General features: G+C 35.3%; 3 protein-coding genes across 8 annotated transcripts; all 3 read left to right on the forward strand.

The window, feature by feature from the left end:
- The first annotated feature begins 2,672 nt into the window (after window positions 1-2,672).
- On the forward strand, window positions 2,673-14,249 carry LOC149397819 (disease resistance protein RPM1-like). 4 transcript variants are annotated; one of them, XR_016297284.1, is made up of 8 exons: window positions 2,673-5,477; window positions 5,607-5,660; window positions 5,955-6,063; window positions 11,890-12,067; window positions 12,535-12,610; window positions 13,613-13,709; window positions 13,952-14,069; window positions 14,155-14,249. XR_016297284.1 is itself a non-coding variant. In XM_089616024.1 (2 exons), exon 1 carries the CDS (start codon window positions 2,741-2,743, stop codon window positions 5,447-5,449), a length of 2,709 nt encoding a protein of 902 aa, XP_089472150.1. In that variant the 5' UTR covers window positions 2,673-2,740; the 3' UTR covers window positions 5,450-5,477; window positions 5,607-5,779. The 4 variants fall into 4 exon arrangements, 1 of the variants encoding a protein (XP_089472150.1); XR_016297285.1 differs by having other exon boundaries at window positions 13,616-13,731; XR_016297283.1 differs by having other exon boundaries at window positions 13,616-13,709.
- Window positions 14,250-14,601: 352 nt separating this feature from the next.
- On the forward strand, window positions 14,602-16,872 carry LOC149397820 (uncharacterized). Of its 2 annotated transcripts, none has more exons than XM_089614715.1 (7): window positions 14,602-14,694; window positions 14,806-14,911; window positions 15,117-15,360; window positions 15,483-15,594; window positions 15,737-15,980; window positions 16,173-16,243; window positions 16,500-16,872. In XM_089614715.1, exons 1-7 carry the CDS (start codon window positions 14,647-14,649, stop codon window positions 16,602-16,604), a joined length of 930 nt encoding a protein of 309 aa, XP_089470841.1. In that variant the 5' UTR covers window positions 14,602-14,646; the 3' UTR covers window positions 16,605-16,872. The 2 variants fall into 2 exon arrangements, with proteins under 2 accessions (XP_089470841.1, XP_089470842.1); XM_089614716.1 differs by having other exon boundaries at window positions 15,776-15,980.
- Window positions 16,873-19,813: 2,941 nt separating this feature from the next.
- Window positions 19,814-21,736, forward strand: LOC149397821 (mediator of RNA polymerase II transcription subunit 15a-like). Of its 2 annotated transcripts, none has more exons than XM_089615805.1 (6): window positions 19,814-19,866; window positions 20,282-20,415; window positions 20,682-20,784; window positions 20,887-20,992; window positions 21,177-21,313; window positions 21,426-21,736. In XM_089615805.1, exons 2-6 carry the CDS (start codon window positions 20,300-20,302, stop codon window positions 21,504-21,506), a joined length of 543 nt encoding a protein of 180 aa, XP_089471931.1. In that variant the 5' UTR covers window positions 19,814-19,866; window positions 20,282-20,299; the 3' UTR covers window positions 21,507-21,736. The 2 variants fall into 2 exon arrangements, with proteins under 2 accessions (XP_089471931.1, XP_089471932.1); XM_089615806.1 differs by having other exon boundaries at window positions 19,859-19,879.
- Window positions 21,737-24,017: the final 2,281 nt, after the last annotated feature.

Consider the following 24,017-nt stretch of genomic DNA (forward strand, 5'->3'; position numbering starts at 1 on the left):
CTTCTTCTTCTCATTTTCTTCTTAGCGCCAAAGATCGTATCTTTCTTGGGTATCATAAACACATATTTCACTCATTATTACCCACTTCCCGCTATGCTTAGCATATAAACATATTTCCGCCATACATGTATACGTTCACTCGTATTAGATATGAGTATTAAAAAACGGTTATTAACATAGAAAAATATCCAGTTCGTGACACTAGTGTCACGAAGTGAATCCAGTTCGTGACACCCTGGAAAAACCTGGAAGTGTCACAAACTGGATTCACTTCGTGATACCCTGGAAAAATCGGGAAGTGTCACGAACTGGATTCACTTCGTGACACTACTGTCACGAACTGGATTCACTTCGTGACACTACTGTCACGAACTGGATTCACTTCGTGACACTACTGTCACGAACTTGTCGTCCGGTTTCTTGCTCTTCTTGGTGTCATCGTCCTGCTTCTTCTTGTCGTCCTTGTCCTGCTTATTTTTCTTGTCGGCCTCGTCCTTTTTCTTGTCGTCGTCATCTTTTTTTTTTCTTGTCGGCCTCGTCTTTCTTATTTTCGTCCTAAAACAAATCAGCCTGGTTGGATAAAGAAACAAAACACATCCTTGAACAAACTTTATCTGCTTGTTTTACATGTCTTCGCAGATACCAAATAGCAGGACAACTTTTCAAGGTTAGCACGAAGATATTTGTAGAAAGAAACATATCCAATGCATTGACATGACAATGTAAGGGGAAAAAAAGAAAGAAAAAAAAATGAGCAAGCACTAATATGAAATATAACTCATAACTGTCACAAATATATGAGCACGCTGAAGCAGAAAAATAATCAGTCAACACCGGGACAAGTCGAAACAAATACTAAACAAATGGTGGAGAGGGGATTTAATAAACTTATAAAATATTAAGAATCATATACAAGTAACAGCACTGTTACAAGCACTCACATAGCTATCCACAAGTTCCTGAAGTTCAAATTGTACTTTCCCCAACATTAGCAAAGCATTACCTGCAATTAATAATCTCATTAATGCAAAAGTTGCATCTTATTCAGAATACAAAACATCAAAACCCATGCTAATTCTGTAAGAACGTGGTTTTCAACACAAAACACAGAGTGGTGATACTAAAAACTTAAATCGTTCAATCAACAGATGCGGCGATTAATAATACATCAATTGATCGATCAAAAGGAATTGTAGCTTGGGTTTACCATGATATGTAGTCAGCAAAATAGAACCATCTCTTTTGTATTTTTGACTTAAGCAATACTAGTCTCTTTTTCATTAAGCACACTCAAACCCACCATACATACTATACATTCCAATTACCAATATTTATAAATCCACTATAGCATCACACAGTCATTCCCATTATAAATATCATGCTCTTCAGCAGCCATTCCTGACCAAGATCAAAAGATTCCAATTGAACCCGAATCTCCTATATCTTCTCATTCTGAAAAATAATTGCATTATGTGCATTGCATTCATCAAGTTCTCCAGTAGTTCATTTCTTCTCCTTAGATTTGTTACTCAATGTTGAATTTGAAATCAAACTCAATAGACAGAGAATGTGAACCAAACTAATATGAATTGACTCGGAACAAAGCCATACAATTAGCTCATTATCACTTAGTTTCGTTTTTAAGCGTTAATGTCACTAGTGTAACGAAGTGAATCCAGTTCGTGACACTAGTGTAACGAAGTGAATCCAGTTCGTGACACTAGTGTAACGAAGTGAATCCAGTTCGTGACACTAGTGTCACGAAGTGAATCCAGTTCGTGACACCTGGAAAATTTCAACACTGAAATTCCAAACACCATTTTTGGCGAAGTAAAAACTCAAAAAAGCTTTGGAACACGTTCAAACTGAACGAAATCACTAAAATAGCTCTTAGTTGTTAGAAGAACAAGCTACTTACCCAGATTTGACGCCAAGATTTGACGGTCACCGGAGAAGACACTCGACCCAGATCTGACGACGGTGACCGGAGAAGACTTGGACCCACGCTGAAGAGGGTGAGCGATTGAAGAGTGAGCGTGAATGAGAGAGATGCTTGGAGGGAAATGAAGATCTAAGGGGTTTTTTTTCTTCAGAAAAGAGAGAGTGAAGATGAGAGAGAGAGAGCAAGAACGAATGAAAGAGAGTGAAGATGAGAGAGAGAGAGACAGCAGTCAAATATGAGTGTAGGGGTTATTAAAAATATTTTTGGCTGCTTAGGGTAATTGAGGAAATTTTTATTTCTCTTTCTTAGTCAAAGTAACATATGTGTCAAAATATTGGTTTTGGGCTAAATATGGTAAGTGACAACAAGATAATATTATTGCTGTCAAAACCCCAAAGCATAGACGGTAATAAAACCCTTCAATACTTCCGCTGCCTCACTACCGTATCGTCAGACTGTCGGAAGGCCTTCCTGCCATTTCCACAGTGTTGGAAGTTGGAAATACCGCCAGGCAGAAGATTGCACACGGAAGTACTTCCTTCCAACAAGTGCCGACCGAATGCCCAGGATGAACTACAATAATGAATATGCAAGGAAAAAACAAAAAAAAAAGTCTATGGATCATGGTCAACCCACATATGCTGCTTCTTTTTTTTATTTTTTTTTATTATTATTATTATTTTTTTTTTATGGAATATGCTGCTTCTAATGCTTCAATCAATTCATGAACAATAAGTGTTTTTTGAATCAAAACTCTCTAACTGACAATTGAATGATTTGAAACAGTGCGAAAATACGATGGCAGAGACATTGCTTAGCCCTGTTATTGAAAAACTGATTGATCTTTTGATCGAAGAAGCCAAGTCTGTGAAAGGAGTTGAGAAGCAAGTGAAGAGTCTGCAAAAGGAGTTGGAGATGATCGAGCCTCTTCTCCGCGACGCCGAAGCCAAGTCCGGCAGAGGAGAGCTCAGCGACGCCTCAGAGGTGTGGCTGAGACAGCTCAGAGACGAAGCCCAACACATCGAAGACGTCGTCGACGAATTCACTTACTCCGCCGAGAAGCGCCGCCACGATCGATTCGGTTTCGCCAAGGCCTTGAAAACCAGACGCGACTTAGGTCCCGAGATTCGAGAAATCGAAGAGTCACTGCGGAAGATCAAGGAACGAGGTCTGAGTTACGGACTGAGACCTTTCGAGCAAGGCGGTTCGAATAGCGGAGAAGGAGATGCACGTGTCGTTGTTGACATCGCTCGAATAGGTTCGCTTTTCGTGAACGACGACGAGCTCGTCGGAATCGAATCCATCTCGGAGGAGCTCGTGAGAAGCTTCTCTGTGGAAGGGCCTTGCACGCGTACAATGATTTCGCTCGTTGGGGAAGGAGGGATCGGAAAAACCACTCTTGCCAGGAAAGTCTACAACGACATCGGGGAAAAAGGAAGCGTTGATCATTGCGTTTGGGTCACCGTTTCCCAATCATACGACATTCACAAGATTCTCAAGATATTGATTGACAAGATCTGCCCACGTAGCGGAGAAATCCTTGCCATCGAAGAGGCGATCACGCTTTTGAGGACTTCTCTGAAGGCGAAGAGGTATGTGATCGTTTTCGACGATGTATGGCAAATTGATTTCTGGGGTGTCATAGAACACGCTTTTCCTAATGATAGCAGTAGTTGTGGAATACTTGTTACGACTCGTAATTCTTCGGTCGTTGAGTCTTTTCAATCGCCATCGCGTCATATGATCGTGAAAGAGCTGAAAACTTGGCCCAAGGAACAAGCCTGGGAGCTGTTTTGCAAAAAGGCATTTATGATCTCAGATTGTCCTCCAGAATTGGAGCGATTGTCTCGTGAAATCCTGAGTAAATGCCAAGGCTTGCCACTTGCTATTGTTGTGATAGCGGGTTTGTTGTCGAAGAAGGACAAGTGTGACGAAGAATGGAAAGAAGTGCTTGACAATCTCAGTAAAAAATTTGAAGAAAATCTAGAGCTTTCGCGCATTTCGAAAATTCTCTTGCTGAGTTATCACGACTTGCCTTATCATCTGAAACCATGCTTCTTGTACTTCGCCATTTTCCCTGAACATTTCAGTGTTGGTGGAGAAAATCTATGTCAAATTTGGATTGCCGAAGGTTTTATTAAATCAAGAGAAGATGAGACCTTAGAAGAAATTGCTAAAGAGTACTTGATTGAACTCATCAATCGAAACTTAGTTTCATCCAAATTTAAATTTGGATCCGATAGATGGTGCAAAGTGCATGATTTGATCAGAGAAGTTATTCTCACGAAGACAAGTGATCTGTGTTTCTGTCAAATATTAAATCAAAATAAGTCATATCACATGGGAAAGGTTCGGCGATTGATGATACATGATACTACAGAACTTCCTCTGAAAGTTGATGTTTCTAACATTCGCTCTGTTGCTATTTTCAACTCTGGTGATGTTACAAACTTTGCAGTTTCTCTGTTGAAAAGTTGCAAACTCTTGAAGGTGTTAAACTTTGAAAGAGCACCTCTCTCTAGTCTTCCAAAAGAAGTGAGGAATTTGTTCCATTTGAAATACTTAAACTTGAAATACACAAAAGTGGAATTTCTCCCAAAGTCCATTGGGAACCTCCGAAATCTGCAACTGTTAGATGTCAGTCGAACCCTAGTGCGCGAGTTACCCATTGAGATCAACAAAGTACGAAAATTGCGACACCTCATAGCTAATAATTTGGAGAATGGAATCGAGTATAGTGTGTGGACATACATTGGTGTCCGAATTCATAGAGGGATCGGAGCGTTGGAGGAGTTACAAACACTCACGAGAATTGAAGCGCAAGATGATTTCATTAGAGAGCTACCAAAGCTAAGGAGCCTAAAATGCCTAGGAATTTCAAGCGTGACCACGGAGATGGGAAAAGCCCTCGGAAAGTCTATCGAGAGAATGAAAAACCTCGAAAAGCTTCTACTGAGCTCAATCAGGCAAGAAGAGGTTTTGGATTTGCAGAGCATTTCGTCTCCTCCTCCACTTTTGCGCTACCTCCGACTCAGTTGCCGACTCGATGTTTTTCCGGATTGGATTTCTATGCTCCATAATCTTCAAGGGTTAGAGCTAAACTTTTCAAGGACCTTCGATGAGCCGTTAAGATGTTGCAAGGCTTTGCCGAATTTGGCGTACCTACGTTTATACGAAGCGTATGAGGGAGAGGAATTGCATTTCGAGGAAGGCGGTTTTCGGAAACTCAAGGAGCTTCGATTAAGAAAGTTGAAGGGATTGAAGGCGGTGACGATAAAAAAAGGAGCGCTTCCTAATCTCGAGCAACTAGATTTCGGACCTTTTCCAATGATGACGGAAATGCCTTGCGATTTCCGACACCTCATAAGCCTTAAATCGCTTCGGATTTTCGATATGCCACGAGAGTTTTTGAGGGCTCTACAAACCGATGGAGGGTCTGAATACACCAAAATTCAGCACATTTCGTCTGTCACGTATTGTTGGTACAGCGGTGTCGGAGTTATCTAAGCCGAAACAACTGCAACATCACTGCTATGTAAGCGTTAGAGCTTCTTCTTCTTTTTTTTTTTCTATGTTTATAATTTTTTTTTATGCAAAAACCTGTAATATTTATTAATGCTTCATTTGGAACCTGATCTCATGTTCATCTCATTTTTTTTTCCAGGGGAATAAGTCATGGGAGAGTTACAGCGCTGCTGATCATTGTGCTATGGCCTATGTAAATGTTTTGATCTCATATTTGATAATTGTGTTTACTTGAATTTAGGATATTCAGATAATTACTTTTTCAGTTATGACCTATTATTTCTCATACAACTTGATCATCAATTAGACAGATATCACGTGAAAACTATAGATTCCATTTATAGTTCACAACACAATGATCTGTTGTTCCAGTTTCCTTCGAGTTCGATGGAATTCAGATCAAGTTCAAATTCAAGCAAGTTGAAATTGATTAGCATCGTAAAGGAAAAATGGCTGACAATTTTCCTACATTGTTGTTTTTCTTCTGGATGTTGAAATCATTCGGAGCTAGTACCAAAAGCTGAGTTAAGATCTCCATCAATTTGAAGAGCACTTACGAATTTTCTTGGCATATCGAAAGGTGCGAGGGATTTAAGGTTCGTCGAGTTTTGAAAAAGATTGGGAGGCATTTCCTTCAGAAGAGGGATTGCTCCTCTTTCAATCTTTGCAACATTCCGTCCTTCCAAATGTTTTCATTTAACCATACCGTTTTCTGATTATAAAATGGAAGTTTCTGTTTTTATCCGTCAATTTAAGAAATAAAGAAAAATGTTATAAATGTTCAATATCTGTGCAATTTGACCAGAAAATAATAATAATAATAATAATAATAATAATAATAATAATAATAATAATAATAATAATAATAATACTACTAATGAATAAATAAATAAATTTCTTGCCCATCCTCTCCTTAACATTTTTGTTTTCTCTCTATGATCTATCTCTCTAACACGAGGAAGATAAAAAAAAAAAAAATAAATTAAAAAAAAAAATTATCCGTTGTATGTGATCTTCTGCAATTTTTTTTTTTTTTTTTTACTCGGGCATTGTCCGTTTTTTTCATTATCTTTTCGTCGGGTTTGACCCTAGTCCGACTCGATGTGCTTTGACGTTGATTCCTTCACAAGTTTAGTGTATTTTCGGTTATCTGAGAACGACCGACAATAATATTATTTAGTTATTTATTATTATTGACATTTGAAATATATTTGCCTAAATTAGGATAAAAAAGATATATTTCTTAATAATTTAAAGAGGATCTTTATGAATAAAATAAATAAGGACCAATAGAAGGTTTATTTAGTGAAAATTTCTTATATAAATTAGTAAATATATATTTCTTAACAACAAATAATAAATCTGTAATTTTTTAATGTTTAATTAGATTAATAATCACATTAATTTTAATGATATGACATCTTAATATTTATTTCTTGTAGTAAGCGGATAAGAAAACGTATTAACTGAATGTGCTTTATGACACTAGGTTTTTATGTCTCTTTCATAATTTTCTAAAATAATTGTTGAGGTCGAAAAAATCCGAGATTAAACCAGTCACGAAAGATCGATTTATTACTTTTATTATGAGCCTCAAACTCGCATTGGAAAATACTTAAAACTTTAGACAAATAGAATAAACGAAAATAACAGAAGAAGTGTTTATTGAATTGCTTTTGTGATTACAGAGCGTAATTGCTGAAAATAGTATAATAGAGAGATATGAAAATAACGTACATTTGATGCATTATTATGCGCTATATATAGAACAAAAAAGAGATAGTTTTAAAAATCAAATCCTAAAAAGTGGACGACACATAAATAATCGTTGTTTCTCCAACTCACCCATTTACCTTCTACATCTTCATCTTTTCGTGGGCTGAGTCATCACTTCCTTGATTTGACTGGTCTTGCTCTTTGACTTTTTCCTGCTCTTCGGTCGCATCTCTGCTTTCTTCTCGTCTTAGACTTCATTATTATGCTAACCCGCATCAAACAAGCTTCTTTGTTTTTTTTTACAAAAACCTAATTGAGCAGGTCGAAACCCAATGTGATCGAAGTAAATTAATTGACCCCTACAATGATGCCTCATAAGAGATTTGTAACTTACTAAGCCAATTTAAACATGTAATTTTGGATCTAGCCTATGTTTGACAATTTTTTGGGATATAGCCAAATGGCTTATGTGGCAACAATTAAGGTCTGATTTGCCCTTATTTATTAACAAATTCGTCACTTTCTCTCTCCTATTTTTTTCAAATAATTTTTTTTGCATCAAAACTTCAAAAATTTGTATCTTTCTCATACGAACTCGAAATTGAGTGATTTCAGATCCTACAAATTTGTGGCGTCGAGATCTTCAAAAATAGACCCATTGTGTTTGATGAAAAATTATATTTATGTCGATAATTTCAAAAAATTTCAGTTATTTTTATATTTAAGGTAGTAACGTGATTTTTCTACATCTATGGTATTAAACATGATTTTTCATCCAACACAATGGATCTATTTTTGAAGATCTCGGCGTCACGAATCCGTAGGATTTGGAATCACTCAATTTCGAGTTCATATGAGATAGATATGGTTTTTTGAAGTTTTTATGTAAAAAAAAAGAGTAGGGAAAAAATAGGAGAGAATAAATGACGAAATTGTTAATAAATAAGGGTAAATCAGACCTTAATTATTGTGAAAAGTGCTTAAAAACAAATTTTGTTTCTTTTCTCACTACCCATCAATTAATGCTAAAAGAGGGTACTGGTTTGTAATTAAATTTGAAATGGGCATAGAAGTCTAGCGGCGATAAAAGATCATTATATATAGGGATGGCAAATTCGTGTTCGTGTCGTAATCGTGTCGTGTTTATCGTGTTTTTTAAAATATGAGATAGAACCAAATCCGACCATTTATTTTTTTACAAAACCATATCCATTTAAATTAAACCATTTATTAATCGTGTTAAATGGTTAATTTAATCGTGTTTTAATCGGTTTTACTCATTTAGACATTAATTACATCTACATTAATTACATCGAAAAAATGTGTTCTTCTTGCTCAACTCGAAGGAGAATCGTCACTCCTTCCATGGCATTTTGATGAAAGGGTAAACACCTACCATTGACACCATTAAAAATACAAATTTCAACAAATATAGGCTAACAAAATTAAAAAAAACACAATATATATATATATATATATATATATATATATATATATATGACCATAAAAATTGAAAAATAATTCAACTATGCTTAACACACAACCTAGCACATAATTCAATTAAAAATGCCTACACACTAAATAGTCAGTACAAAGAACAAAAAAAACGCATACCAAAATTTTAAATTATAAAAACACACCTTAAACTTTGAAATTCAAATACTGGAGTCCACTGAGAGCAGCAAGTGATGGTTTTTTTGTGATCTTGCAGCACATCCAGAGTGCATAGCATCAGCTGTAGAACCTTATCCTTAATGTCGGAAGGCAATAACGTTGTTTGTAAAAGCATAGTAACGATTTTAACCATAGAGCTAGAATCTGTGACAGATTGCAAAGTATTAGACAATAGGCCAAGAACAGCAAAATCAAAATTGAATAAATGATACGTAAAGGGTATACATTTAGAAGATTTTTATCAAATCGCCAAATACTCTTCCGACAATATTGATTATCCAAGTGTGAGTTAGAAATATTGTGGCAGCAATAAAGAAAAGCGAGGAAAATCAAAGACAGCTCTTCATAAATATATATATATATATATATATATATATATATATATATATATATATATAATATATATAACACACACACACACAAAGCAAGCTATCACTCACCGGAAACTTTTTTTCCATTAGTAATCTGAACCGTAGTTACTAGCAGTGATAACAAATGATTTAATCGGATAAACTGTCTATTCTTTATAGAAAGGTCAATTTCGTCTTGTAAGCATTTCTACATTAAACTTAGCTCTTCGGAATCCGTAGCATCGCATAATTTTTCGAATGTGAGAATCAGAACATCAACAATGGTGTTTGAGCCTGAGAAAGAAAAAGGGATTTAGAAACAAACAGATCGACAAATGGTCACACGGTAATATCGTATTAACAATAAATATCAATGGTCACAGGGTAATAGTTCAGATATTATTAATATTATTAATGCTGATTTGGGTTAGAGACCGGACTATAAAACGTTACGCATGATAGGCAAACACCCTTTCTAAAGGATGTCATCAGCTTTGTGGCACTTGCTAATAGTATTATAATCAATTACCTAACAAACAATACCAGGATTATCATGCATACCTTGTTTAAGCTGATCAGAAGAGGCATTCCTTAATAAGAATGATACTGACTCTGCCATAAAATATTGGATATGTTCTTTTGGGTAGTACCTTAATGTAGCTGTAACTGTAGCCCTTCAATACGAACAGAAAAAAAAGGGGGTAGTCCATACTGAAATAAAGACAGACAGGATTAGAATTACACATTTAAAGCCAAAATCGCAAGCAGAACAAATCTGTTTTTTTTATTAGAAACAAAAACAGAAACAGAAAGTTGATTGTTCTTACATGGATTTAAACTGTGAACTTTAAAAAAAAAATTAAATTGTTCTTACCTGTATTTCATTTCGTTTGACGATGTCAGCCGCATAGAGACCAAAGTGACCCCAGCCACTCTGCCTCTCCTCGAGCGCATCAGCCGCACTTTCCCAGACTTGCAAAAATCATCAACGACTCCGACCACGGCGACGAACACCCTACCTTGAAGAAAACGAAAACCAGAGCCAAACACCAGATTTTAGCCGAGATTGAAGAAGAAAAGAAACAACGAAGAAGGACGAAGAAGAGTGAAGAATAACCTAAAGACGCCGGCGACGAACAACGACTCCGACCACAGTGAATCCCTCGCCACTGTGAGCTGGAGGTCTAGGTCAGCGACCGACGCCGCCGAGTGGGAGTGGAGGTGAGGAAGCCTCTCCGAGATGTTCGGCGGAGGAAGCCTCTGCCGTAGATCTTGGATCGAACGGCTGAGATTCACCGCCTTTTGGTCAATCTCGCCAGCTAAGATTCTGCTGGTCCGCTCTCTCTCTCTCTCTCTCTCTCTCTCAAGAATAGCCGATTTTCTTCTTCGGTTGCTTATCTGCGTCTATGGGCTGACATGTCTTGTATTTACTTTATGCGTTTCATTTTTTTTCCCACAAAAAATTAGGCCAAAAAGGAGGGAAAGTGACGAGGGTACAACAAAATAAAAAAATTAGTTTGAAATTTTATGTAGAAAATGGAGGGAATGTATTGGAGGGATTTTAAATCTCAATATTAATCTTCAAATTTATACTTATATGAAATAATAATAATAATATAAGTTTATAATTAAATGAAATAATAATAGTTTGTTAATTACATACAAAAAATAACATTGGTAAAGTAAAGTGAACTAATTAATTTTTTAGGAGAAATCGAAAACAAATGGAAGTAATAAGTCATTGAAATCAAATAAAATTGAATATGATACGTTATTATGAGACTATCGTTATTGTGATTGTGAGTTTTGAATTGTGATTGTTCGATGTGAATTGAGTTGAAATCAAATAAAATTGAATATGATACGTTATTATGGGACTATAGATATTGTGATTGTTTGATATGAATTGCATTAAAATAAAAATCAAATAAAATTGAATATGATACGTTATTATGAGACTATAGTAATTGCGATTGTGAATTGTGATTGTTCGATAGGAATTGAATTAAAATTGAATATGATATGTTATTATGAGACTATTATTATTGTGATTGTAAATTGTAATGGTTCAATATGAATTGAAATCTAATAAAATTTAATATGATACGTTATTAGCAAACTATTGTTATTGTGATTGTTCAATATGAAATGAAATAAAAGAAAATTTGAATATGATACCTTATTATGGGACCATTGTTATTGTGATTGTAAATTGGTTATGGCTCCTTGAATTATATTAAATTGAATATCGTTCTTAAAAATTGAATATTTATACGAATATACTTTATTTTATTACATCATATTTTCTGATATCAATTTTATGTTTATAATTATAATTTTATGTTTATAGGTATAAATTTATAATTTTACATATATGATATTAATCGTGTTTAAATGGATCGTAATCGTGCTATTACTCGTAATCGTTTTAATTGGATCATATTCGTGCGGGTCGTAATCGTGTTTCGTGTCGACCATTTAATAATCGTGTTAATCGGCTTTTTATCGTGTTACCGTAATCGTGTCGTTTTGAACCATTATTTAATCGTGTTAGCGTGTTCGATCCAATTAAGAACCGACCCATTTATTGAGATTCAAATCCGCTTTAAATCGTGTCGTAACCGTTTCGTGTTTCGTGTCCGGACCAAATTGCCACCCCTAATTATATATGTATAATCGCAGGTTTGCTTTCATTCAGAACTTTGTGAGAAATTGCTTAATTCACAATCTGCTTTTATTTGAGGTTCGTATTTGTGTATGTATTTTTTTTTTCTTCTGTTCTTCCGTAGCCGTGCTTTATTTGATGCTTTTTCAAAGCTCGCCCACGTGTTCTTCAAAGAACGGAGCTTTCCGGTGTAAGGTATTTCCAATTTCTATATGTCGAAACCATAGTTACATATTCGAATCTCGGTTCAACTTTTTCTAGGGTTCTTGATTCTTTATACATACTAGATAGCACCCGTCTTTATTAGGGTTCAAGAGTGAAAAGAAAAGCGAATCAGATTTTTAGGGATTTTATTAGTTAACCCGAATTGGCTTCCTATTGGTATCTATAAATGTACGGAAATGACTTCGTTTTTGTATTTAATTTGACTTTCTAATTCCTACGTCTGCTAATTTTTTTTTTTTTTTTTTTGAAACAAGAACAACATTATATTGAAACATGCCATACTCTGCTAAATGCTAATTTCATGTATATATATAATCGTTGAGATTAGATAAACGGAGCTTGGTTTTCTGGTTTTTCATTTGTTTGTTGTGTTGTGGGTATGATTTAAGTTGTTAAGATGGACATGAATAATTCGAGTTGTATGGGCACCGGTGCAGAACCACCGGCTATGGCTACCGTAGATTGGCGGACACAGTAGCAACCTGATTTCCGGCAGCAGATCATCATCAACATGTGAGTAAAAAAGATCTCGAAATGATGTATTTTTTGTCATAATTTTTGTAGAAGTCAAAACTTCCGTTCGAACCTACTAAATTGAACAACAAAAAACGTTTATTTCTTGTTCGGAAAAAAAAATTGGCCTATACAACTAATTCATAGATAAATATTAGAAGTGAGAAGTCTAATCCAGATAAGTCTTACTCATGGAAGATGAACATGAATCTGATTTGATGAATCCCTAAGGTGCCCGTTGAGATTTTGTGTTTTCTCTTTGTTTTCGTACAGTCTAAGAATAAATGTTGGTTGAGGATGAACTCATTTGTAATAAATAGCATTTATTTTTCATCATTCACATTCGAAATATATTTTTGTCTACATGAATTTTTTATTTTTTTATTTGTTTTAATTGTGATGATGAACCTCGTGAATAAAGATACCTAGGAAGTCCATTCAGCGAATTTTTACTTTCTAAATTAGTATATCTATATTCATTAAAGAAATCATTAAATCTGTATTTTTTTTTAATGTTTATTTAGATTTGTAGTAATTTAATGCTTAAAGTTAAACGCCTCTAATATCTATATATTCAGTTAGATTACTGTTTATAGTTTTAGTAAAATAAAGGTAAAATAGCCTTTTAAAAATAAATCGGAGGTAAAAGATTCTATTTAGGGAATGATCATAGAGACTTTTTTATCTTCAAATGGAAAATATTTGTGTAATATCCCCTAAAATAAGGGTTCTTGATTCTTTAAACATATTAAATTGCACACGTCTTTATGATCGAATTAATTTGATTACGCTGGAATAAGTTTTAGGGGTTTTTTTAGTTCACTAGAATTATCTTCCTGTTGGTATGTATAAATGCTCGGAAATGACTTCATTATTGCATTTTATTTGACTTTCTGATTCCGAAGTCTGCTAAATTTGTGTATATATATCGTTGAGATCTGATTAACCGAGCTTGGTTTTCTTGTTTTTCATCTTTTGCTGTGTTGTGGCTGTGATTTTAAGTAGTTTTGATGGACATCAATGATTCGAGGCCTATGGACACCGTAGATTGGCGGACACAGTTGCAACCTGATTTCCGACAGCAGATGGTCATCAACATGTGAGTTTTACTTTTGAACTCGGTACGCAACGATTTATAAATTACATTTTGTGTCTCATAAATTGGCTTGTCCATCGTGTCATAGGATTTCTTTAAGAAGGATAAAAAAAAAAACAAGACAGTAGATGCTTATTATTAATTATCCAGTAGATTTCTTTCTCTGTGCATTTTGAAGGTTACAGTTTTTTTGGTTTAAGCAAAACTCATTTAGCAACATATCTGACGATGTATTTCTTGTTAAGGTTGGATTCATCAAAGAAGTATCTAAAATCCAGTACTCGAAGTCGAAAGGTATTGTTGCCAATCGAGAAACATGTAGATAGGATTGAGGAAGAAGCCTACAATGGAGCTAGGAGCGAGGTACTTTTTTTTTACACACAAATAAGTTGATGCAAAAAATATGTATGTATAATGATATGCATTCTTTATATTTTGAATGTTCCAGTGGAGTTATCTACTGGAAATTTCACATAAGATGCTTTTAACAGAGGCTGGGTTACGGACACTGCCCAACCATGTTGGCAATAGTAACCGACCACCGGATGAAGGTAAACCCTTGAAATGTTGATGTGGTACAATGCTACAAATTTATTTTCTTTGATTTTCCTGCCTTTTTACCACATGGATAGTGGCTGAGTTCATATTTACAATTTTTTTTTTTTTTTTTTTTTTTTTTTTTTTTTTTTTTTTACTATGGACACCGTAGATTGGAGGACACAGATGCAACCCTATTCCTGGGAGCAGATCTTAAGCAAGATGTGAGTTTTAATTTTGAAATCAGTATGCTAGAAAGTTAACATTCAAGGGCTCTGCAATGATTTATAATATTACATTTTGTGTCTCTTAAATTGGCTTCGTTCAATCTCTGACAATGGATTTTCTATAAAGGATGGATACAGTTAGAAAGTATCTACCATTCTCTTGTCAACTCGAGAACATGTTTAAGGAGTATGAGGAAACTCTCTACATTGCAGCCACAAGCCAGGTACTTTTTTTTCTAAACACGAATGCGTTGATGCAACTATGAACATCCTCTGTTTTCATACAAATAATATGTATATAATGGTATGCATTCATTGGATTTTGATTGTTCCAGTGGGATTATGTGTGGCAAATTTCGCAAATGATGAGTAATGTAGAGACTAAGTTTCAGAATACAATGCCCAGCCAAGTTGGCAATAGTAATCGACCGTCGGATCAAGGTAAACCTTTGAAGTGTTTACGTAGTACAATGCAATGATTTTCTCTTCTTTGACCTTCCTGCCTCCGGAACAACATGGAGAGTGGCCGAGTTTGTATTTATAGGCTTTCTTTGTGTAATTTTTACCTGGCTAAAAGCTCACGCTTATTTTTGTAGTCTCGTCTGATAGAATTATAGTGCTCAATCCATGTTACATTTTCGTGTAGGATCTCTGGGCATGCAGACCCAGGTACACCATCAGGCTCAGTCACTCGGGATGACATTGCCGCCTAATCAGACCCAAACCGGCCAACAGTCGTTACCTCTAAATATTCAGAATCCGGTCAGAGTTCAGAGCTCTTCTAGCTTTATTCCGAACGTGGTTGGTCAGAACCCAAGCATCCTTGCCAGTGTACAGGACTCCGTTGATTGGCGGCGACCGTCTTACCGGCAGCAGATCTACGACGTGATGTGAGTTTAACTCAGTACGCCAAAAAAGTTAGTACTTAAGGGCTCTGCAATGATTTATAAATTACATTTTGCGTCTCATTAATGGGATTTATTCATTCTTTGATGATGGATTTCCTGTAAAGGATGGATACATGTAAGAAGCATATATCATTCTCAGGCCCAGAGGGATTGCGTTATCTCGAGTCTTATGTTAATGACTTTGAGGAAAAGGTCTACAAACGTGCTAGAAGCCAGGTACTTTATCTACACAAACAAGTTGATGCAAATGTGGTACTCGATAAATCTAAAGTACCCATCGTCCAAATAAAAAAAGATTGCTTTGTTTCGTATAAAGATGTATATACTGATTTGCATTAATTGGATTTGATGTTTCCAGTGGCATTATCTTTGCTTTGTAACTCAAACAATGTGTCAGATTGAGATCAAGTCTCCGAATATAATTCAGAGAGCTATGCTGAAAGTGGTTGGTCAGAATCCCAGCGTGCAATGCGTCCCTGCTAGTTCAGAGAACTCTGTAGGGAATTCCATGGATCTAGATGTACCCAATATGTACGCAAACTCTCCGAGGCAAATGGCAGAAAGCCAACAAGTCGTGAGCCAACAACAGCCTGATGGGTCAAGTATGTTATTTTTGTATTCAAGGGGTTTCTTATTTTTATTTTTGGGAATGCCCCGAATTTTGTTTCTTGAGGATTGAGATAAGAAAGTTTTTTTTTTTTTTTTTTGCACGTGCATTATTATTTATACTAACATCACCGTGCCAATCACGTGTCATGTAACTTGTGGCTGCGTATGTACTTGACCTTTTGTAGCATCTCTTGACTCAACTGCTCAGACTGGACATGCGAATGGAGGTGATTTGCAAGAGGTGGAATATCGGAAGGTAATATGCCATGCTTTTCATAACCCTGAGCTCACAAAGGCGTGGGTTGATAGTGGCTTTTATAGAATCTATGATATTAAGTGTGGAAGCAACCAAGAATGAGGAAGAGACATGCAGTTACGAGTCTAGATCTATAGAGTAAATTAAATTTATAAGCAGAAATGAAGTACTGGTGTAGAGTGTCTTATTTGTATTGCTAGTACATATTTGGAGTAGCAGAGATAAAAGTTGACTAGTCTATAAACTTTGTTTGCAGATCAAATCTATGGAAGATGAACTCAGTGAAATGGATCAGGAAATCATCACCAAATTACAACAGCTCTGTGTTGCGGACGCCTTCGATGGGATGTCATACCATTGAAAGAGCCGCAACTTTAGTTTCGGTGATGGGCCGTGGGCCATGTAGTTACTTATATTTATCTGTGTTTATTTTAATTATGTCATTTAAATTAGGGTCCCGTGGCTATCTAGTTATATGAAACGTTAGAAATTTCTAAATAACAAACGTTTCGTTAAATTTTGGTAAATAACCACGTAAATCTATTTAAGCAGAGTAGATTTCTAGTATATATGTGTAAATAACATTGGTTACGTCATATTCTTGGCTATTTACGAAACATTTATGGCTATTTACGAAAAATTTCCAAAACGTTGGTTAAAATGCAAATGCTTATGTTTTTATTGCTTATGTCGCTAAATGTTTGTTTAAATCAATCGTTTTGTGCCTAGTTTTTTAAATTTTAGACCCAGCTCCCTTGTAATTTGACGTGCTTGTCTTTTTAATTAAGATTAATTTCATTTTTGCCTCACGAACTTTTTGACGAATCACAGACTTTGTCCCGTTTTCTGTTTCGTAACAATCGGCTAACATAATCAACTTTATTACCTTTTTCAAAACTCATCCTTCCGTTAATGTTTCGAACAGAATTTGACCGTGTCTTTGTATAAATGAGTTTAAACGTAAATTTACCAATATACCCTTAAATTTTATATTTTTAACAGTTAATTTTTTTAATATAAATTTATATATGCGTATATAATATAAATTTATATATGCGTATATAATTTATCTTGTGGCGGACCTTGATTTGCCCCGCGTACGTCACCTTGGGCGACGTCGGCTCCGACGCTAGCTCGTTGCGGGCCCCACCGCCGCCGACGATGGACTTGACCTTCGTCGGCCACATCAGCAGGCTCTTCCTCATGTGGTGCAGTCTCTTTCCCGGCTCCGGCGATCTCGCGGGGTTGCATATCGGCTTCGGCATAAGGCTCAGGTGGGCTCGGGACGGGAAGCACAATCTGGCGGTTCGTCTACGGAAATGTAAAGCTCGAGCGACACCGGTTCAATGACATCAGAGGTGTTAATGAGCTTTGGAGGCCCGCAAGTCTGTACTACGTCAAGCTCGAGCGCATGAAAGATGTGAAGAAGGAATCGGCGTTCCTTGGTGGAGAAATTGATTGGAGCTTGCAAATCTGCCACGGTCTCTACCGGAGTTCGGCTATGTTCAAGGAGTGGGGAAGAAGAAGAGAAGGCGAAGAAGAAGACTGCGATTTAGAGAGAGAGAGAGAGAGAGAGAGAGAGAGAGAGAGTAAATGCTAATATTAAATGTTAAAAAAATTAAAAAAAAATTAAAAATGTCTTCTTTTTTTTTTTTTTTACGATTTTACCCAATATTTTAGTTATATATGTTAAATATTTGACGGAATGATGAGTTTTGAAAAAATTAATAAAGTTAAAAGTAACTGGTCTAAAATCGGTCAAAAAATCAAACCGAACTGGTTTAAACGGTTTTAAAAAAATTAAACCGGACCGGACCAAATAAGAAAAAATCCAGACCGGACCAAACCGGTTAAAACGACCCGGTCCGGTTTAAACCGTGTTAAACCGTTTTAGACCGTTTTTTATCGGACCGTTTTGAACCGTTAGACCATTTTAAACCGGACCGTTTTATTTTAACTTATTTTTTATTTGTATTTTCTTACATAATATTCGGTCCGGTTCTCTTTTAGACCGTTTTGGACCGTTCTAGACCGGAACGTCTTAGACCGGACCGATTTAGACATATTTTTTTAATAATTTTTTATTTAAATACTAACCGGTCAGGTCCGGTCCGGTCTAAACCGCGGTTTAAAATTTTTAGACCGGACCGGACCATTTAAAAGTTCAAACTGGACCGGACCGGACCGGTGAAATTTTAAACCGTTTAAAATCGGACCAACGGTCTAAAAACCAACGATCCGGTCCGGTTTACGGTTTTACTGATTATTTTGCGCCGCGTTACCGTTGATAATCTAATTTACAGAGCAGACCCTCAGAGAGGTTGGAAAATGCCGAGAGTTGCGATGTGTGAGTGCATCACAAAAGAAAATAATGGAAAGGAAGGGGATTTGGTTAGGATTTGATGAGCATTACAGTAACCGTCTACAATCATGAATTGGATTAAAATAAAGAGTTTTTTTTAATAAAAAATGTTTTGGCCTACAATCATGAATTGGATTAAAATAAGGAGATTTTTTTTAATTAAAAATGTTTTGGATGGGAATATTAGTGGTTGTGAAGATTTTTACCAAAATTATAAAAGGGTTCTAGCTATAATAACCAATTTCAAACTTGATTTTAAGGACTTAGTCAACGTTTCGTTTATTTTAATAAATTAATCATTTGCTGTCATTTACCAAAATTAACGTAGGGGTTCTAGCTATTAAATGGTTTAATTTAAATAGTTATAGATCTGTAAAAAAAATCGGATTTGGATCTAGACTTCAAACACGATTAATAATTGGTCGAATTTGGTTCTAATAACTATTTATGCAAATACGATTAAACACGACACGAACACGAAATTGTCATCCCTAATATTTACAGTCTTTTATTTTATTATTATTTTGTACTCTATCTATTCATATATAATTATGTATAAAAACGCTATTTTTGTAAAGATATAACACAATCGTTATTTTGAAAATACTTGAACCACCAAAACGCTATTTTTATAACGTTTCCACTTTTGTGCATGTTTAAATGGGTTAAGAGGGAGGAAAAATTTCATAATTAACCTAAAACGTGCGTCATTTTTCATATTTCACTCATGTTTTCAAAACGTTTCGTCAATAATCGTTTCTCTTTTTTCCGAACAAAAATATCATTGTATTCAAAATCTGGTCAACAGTTATTGAAATCTGGTCAACAGTTATGAAATCTGATTAACTATTTTTGAAATATGATCAACTGTTATTGTAACCCGATATTTAGTTATTAAAATCTGGTTAACAATTATTGAAATCTGGTTAACTGTTATTGAATTGTTATTGAAATCTGATTAACAACTATTAAAATCTGGTTAACGGTTATTAAAGGTAAAATAGACTCTTCAAAAATTAAAACGGTTATTTATGAAAATTATAAGATTCAGTGACTAATATTAAAAAAAAATTAAAAAAATAGCTATTTCCAGAAAAGAATAAAGCCTTTTGACATATTTTGTCAGTTTTGTAAACCAGGCGGATCCAAAGAAGCTTACAGAAGACGACATGTCGTTTTAAACAGATCAGACAAATAGGTATAAATTTGCACAATAGCAATTCTGGCTTTCACTTGGAATTTGTGAAAAATTGCCTTCGAGGTTCGTAGTTTGTGTATGAATATTTTCTTTGATTCATAACCGCGTTTTTTTTCCATGCCTGTTCAAGCTAGCATTAGTTCTTTAATGAACACCGAACTTTCCGATGTCCGGTTTTTCCTATCCGAAACCTAATTACAAATTCCAATTTAATTTAAAGTTTTATAGGGTTCTTGATTTTTTTATCCATATTATAGCAGGCGTCTTTATGATCGAACCAATTTGCGCGCGCTGAAATAATAGATTAGGGTAATGAGAAGAAAACGAATCAGCTTTTAGGGGTTTTTTCATTCACCTGAATAAAAAATGGCTTCGTGATTGGATTTTGTTTGATACATTCATGTATACATAATCGTTGAGATTAGATAAACCGAGCCTGGTTTTTCGTGTTTTTCATTTGTTTGCTGTGTTGTGGCAGTGATTTTAAGCTATTTTGATGGACATGAATAATTCGAGTCCTATGGACACCGATGGAGAACCACCGGCTATGGACACCGTAGATTGGCGGACACAGTTGCAACCTGATTTCCGGCAGCAAATGGTCAACAAGATGTGAGTCTTACTTTTGAACTCAGTACGCGACAAAGTTAACATTTGAGATCTCTGCATATATTTATAAATTACATTTTGTGTCTCATAAAATGGTTTGTCCACGGTTTCGTAGGAGATCTTCAAGAAGGATAAACAAAATGAGACAATAGATTCTTATTATTAACTTTCCTGTAGATTTCTTTCTTTGTGCATTGTGAAGGTTACAATTTGTTTGGTTAGAACGAAACTCATTTAGCAACAAATCTGACGATGCATTTCATGTAAAGGCTGGATTCATTTAAAAAGCTTCCACCATACGGTTATCAAGAAAAATTTCTTCTTGCTGCTGAAGGGCTTGAGGAAAGAGCCTACAATGAAGCCTCGAGCAAGGTACATTTTTTACACACAAACAAGTTGATGCGAATATTAACATGCTTTGTTTCATATAAATATGTATATAATGCATTCGTTGGATGTTGATTGTTGTTCTAGTGGGATTATCTATGGAAAATTTCACAAAAGATGCTTAAAGTAGACATCACGGTTTGGAATTCAATGCCCAACCAAGTTGGCAATAGTAACCGACCGCTGGATCAAGGTAAAACTTTAGAGTGCTTATCTGGTACAATGCTATGATTTTCGCTTCTTTGACTTTCCTGCCTTTTAATAACGTGCATCGTGGCTGAGTTTGTACAGGCTTTGTTTGTGTGCTTTTTACTCAATTAAAAGCTCTCGTGTTTTTGTTGCCCATCTGATAGAACTAAAGTGCTTGATCCATGTAGACAACCAGGCTCGGTCAATCGGAATGCCATTGCCGCCTAATCAGTGCCTAAGCCGCCAACATTTATTACCTCAAAGTATTCAGAATCGGGTCGGAGTTCAGAACTCTTCAAGCTTGTCATCTGGAATGCCGAACGTGGTTAGTCAGAATCCGACAATCCAAGGCGTTCCTGGTTGTTTGTACTGCGAGTACATATTTGGACTCGCAGAAACGAATGTTGACGAATTTAAATTTATGAACTTTGTTGCAGATCAAACTTGTGGAGGATGAAAAAATACCTGAACTCAGCAAAATGAATCAGGAAATCGCTATCAAATTACAACAAGGCTGAGTTGCGGACGCTTTTGATGGTATGTCATACCATTAAAAAATCCCAACCTTGGTTTTGAAGATGTGCGAAGGGCGAGCTATATTTATTTATATAATATGTCATTTAAATCTAGTCGTGTAATAGGTTTTGAGTTTCTGACTCAACCCGCTTTCTTTTATAATTTTTAATATCATGTTTGAGGCGTTCAGCTGACAATCTAATTAATAAAGAAGTTATTATTATTATTATTATTATTATTATTATTATTATTATTATTGTTGTTGTTGTTGTTGTTGTTGTTGTTGTTGTTGTTGTTGTTGTTGTTGTTGTTATTATTATTATTATTATTATTATTATTTGTTTTTTTTTTAAATTATGTCATGTAATTTATGACTAGTTTTTGAGTTTGGACTCAACCTGCTTTCTTTTTAAATTACAAAATTCATGTTTCAGCTGACAATCTAGTATATAGAGCAGTCACTGTAAGTTAATGAGGCTGGAAAATGCCTGGCAACAAGTTTGAACGGTTCATATGAGGGTCGGATCTTGGGTTCATGATTTGGGTATATATATATATATATATAGAAATTTTATTTTGTAAACCTTAAATTTATCAAAATATCGAGATTAGACTAATTAGTTTAATAATATATAAAATTGGACTTTTGACTCATTTTCGGACAAAAAATGCCCCTAAAATCAAATATACTCTCAAACTTGTCTCTTTCCCTCTCATTTCAAACAAACACTCTCTCTCTCTCTCTCTCTCTCTCTCTCTCTCTCTCTCTCTCTCTCCGTTAGGAATCCGACCAAATCCATCAAAATCCGACCGAATCCGAGCTTATCCGAGTCATTCTGACGAGCTTCCACCCAATCCGAGCTTCTCCAAGTCATTCCGACGAGCTTCCACGCTATAAATCCGACGTTTAAGGTTGTCCAAGCTCTCATTCGTGGTTGAAGGTTCCATAGCTGAAAATGGAGAAAAATGTTAGATTTTTATCTTTATTTCATGTTTTTAGTGGTGTAGGATAGATATAATAGATGATTGGAGTGGTAATTAGTGATTGTTGGATGATTTGAATCGGATTTAGAAGCTTTTATAGAAGTTCGGGTTTTGAAAAATTGGGGCAAAATCCAATGAATCTCATCGGATTCTATCGGAAATTTCCGATGGTGTCCATCAAAATCCGATGGTCTCCGAAGGTGTGAGGTTTTTTGGTGGTTTCAAATAGGTTCCGATGACTCCGATGGTTTCGGATAGATTCCGATGATTTCCGATAAGATTAGACAAAATCCGATGACTTTAGACAAAATCCGATGGTTTCGGTCAAACTTAATTTTTTTTTTGTTTTTTTAATATTTTATGAAAAATAGTAAGAAATTGGTTTTTTTTTTATTTTTTTTTTATTTTTTATTTTATTTTTAGTTATACTAATATTTTAGGATAATTATATGTTATTGGTGTATTTTTTAGGACAAATTGACATTCCTTGGTCTAATTGATTGGCTCGCGGAGACTCCGTTCGAGCAATATTTTGAGGGGAGCACGCTCAACTTTTCTCCGGTACTCATACACGGTATTCTTCTCCGTCAGATTGACCCAATGAAAAAGGGAAGATACATTTCGGGTTGAAAAATAAATGCGTGAGGTTTGGACTGCTCGAGTACGCGTTGATAAACAGCTTGACTATGGAAGATGATCTGACGACGGCTGAGCAGGATGAGCGAAAGAGCGATAGGCTCATAACTGATTACTTGAACGGCATGTCAAATGGCAAGTTTGATCACTTGGTAAATGCGTTCAAGACTTGTCAAGATCAGAACGATGCTTACACGTTTGGTTTGTGTGTGTTTGTCATGGGATATCTCCTCGGACTAGAACACACAATACCATGAACGACAAATACCTTTATATGGTTGAAGACATGCCATTCTTCTATAATATGCCTTGGAAAACATCACCTGGGCCGAGACTAGATCATCGCTTTTGGTGAATTTATCGCTCTACTACGAAAGATTTCAGGATATATGTAGGAAGGAGAATGTTGTCCAAAATGAGGCCAAGTATTCATTGTCAGGAAATTTGCACGCCGTGCAGTACTGGGCATACTAGGCTATCCCAAAGATTGGTCAACAGTTCGGTAAAAATGTCGGTGTTCGAGTACCGAGGGTTTCAGATACTCCGCAGGTTCCTCGTCAGGTAAATTTTTTATTAATCAATTATTAGTTATTTATTAATCGATTACTAGTTTATTTATTTATCGATTACTAGTTTATGTATTAACCTAGTTTATTTTTAACAAAATGTTAATTTATTTATGAATTATTAGTTTATTTGTTAATCGATTATTAGTTTATTTACTAATGAATTATTAGTTTATTTATTAATCGATTATTAGTTTATTTTTTAACGAAATGTCAGTTTATTTACTAATGAATTATTATTTTATTAATCGATTATTAGTTTATTTTTGGACGGGCTAGGTATCTACCCCAAACAGCCTATCTATTTTAAAATTATAGCTCAACTAT

The sequence above is a fragment of the Urtica dioica genome, chromosome 5, assembly GCF_054948205.1.
Source record: "Urtica dioica subsp. dioica isolate 48M chromosome 5, U.dioica_male_clone48M_v1_H2, whole genome shotgun sequence".
In the NCBI taxonomy this organism is placed as follows: domain Eukaryota; kingdom Viridiplantae; phylum Streptophyta; class Magnoliopsida; order Rosales; family Urticaceae; genus Urtica; species Urtica dioica.

Excerpts from the sequence above, each read along its gene's own strand:
- LOC149397821 (XM_089615805.1), top strand. The coding sequence starts at position 20,300 with ATGGACATGAATAATTCGAGTCCTATGGACACCGATGGAGAACCACCG. Across the intron at positions 20,785-20,886 it reads ACAATGAAGCCTCGAGCAAG|TGGGATTATCTATGGAAAAT; the intron begins GTACATTTTTTA and ends TTGTTGTTCTAG. Across the intron at positions 20,993-21,176 it reads TAACCGACCGCTGGATCAAG|ACAACCAGGCTCGGTCAATC; the intron begins GTAAAACTTTAG and ends TGATCCATGTAG.
- LOC149397820 (XM_089614715.1), top strand. The coding sequence starts at position 14,647 with ATGTTTAAGGAGTATGAGGAAACTCTCTACATTGCAGCCACAAGCCAG. Across the intron at positions 14,695-14,805 it reads ACATTGCAGCCACAAGCCAG|TGGGATTATGTGTGGCAAAT; the intron begins GTACTTTTTTTT and ends TGATTGTTCCAG. Across the intron at positions 15,981-16,172 it reads ACAACAGCCTGATGGGTCAA|CATCTCTTGACTCAACTGCT; the intron begins GTATGTTATTTT and ends GACCTTTTGTAG.
- LOC149397819 (XM_089616024.1), top strand. The coding sequence starts at position 2,741 with ATGGCAGAGACATTGCTTAGCCCTGTTATTGAAAAACTGATTGATCTT.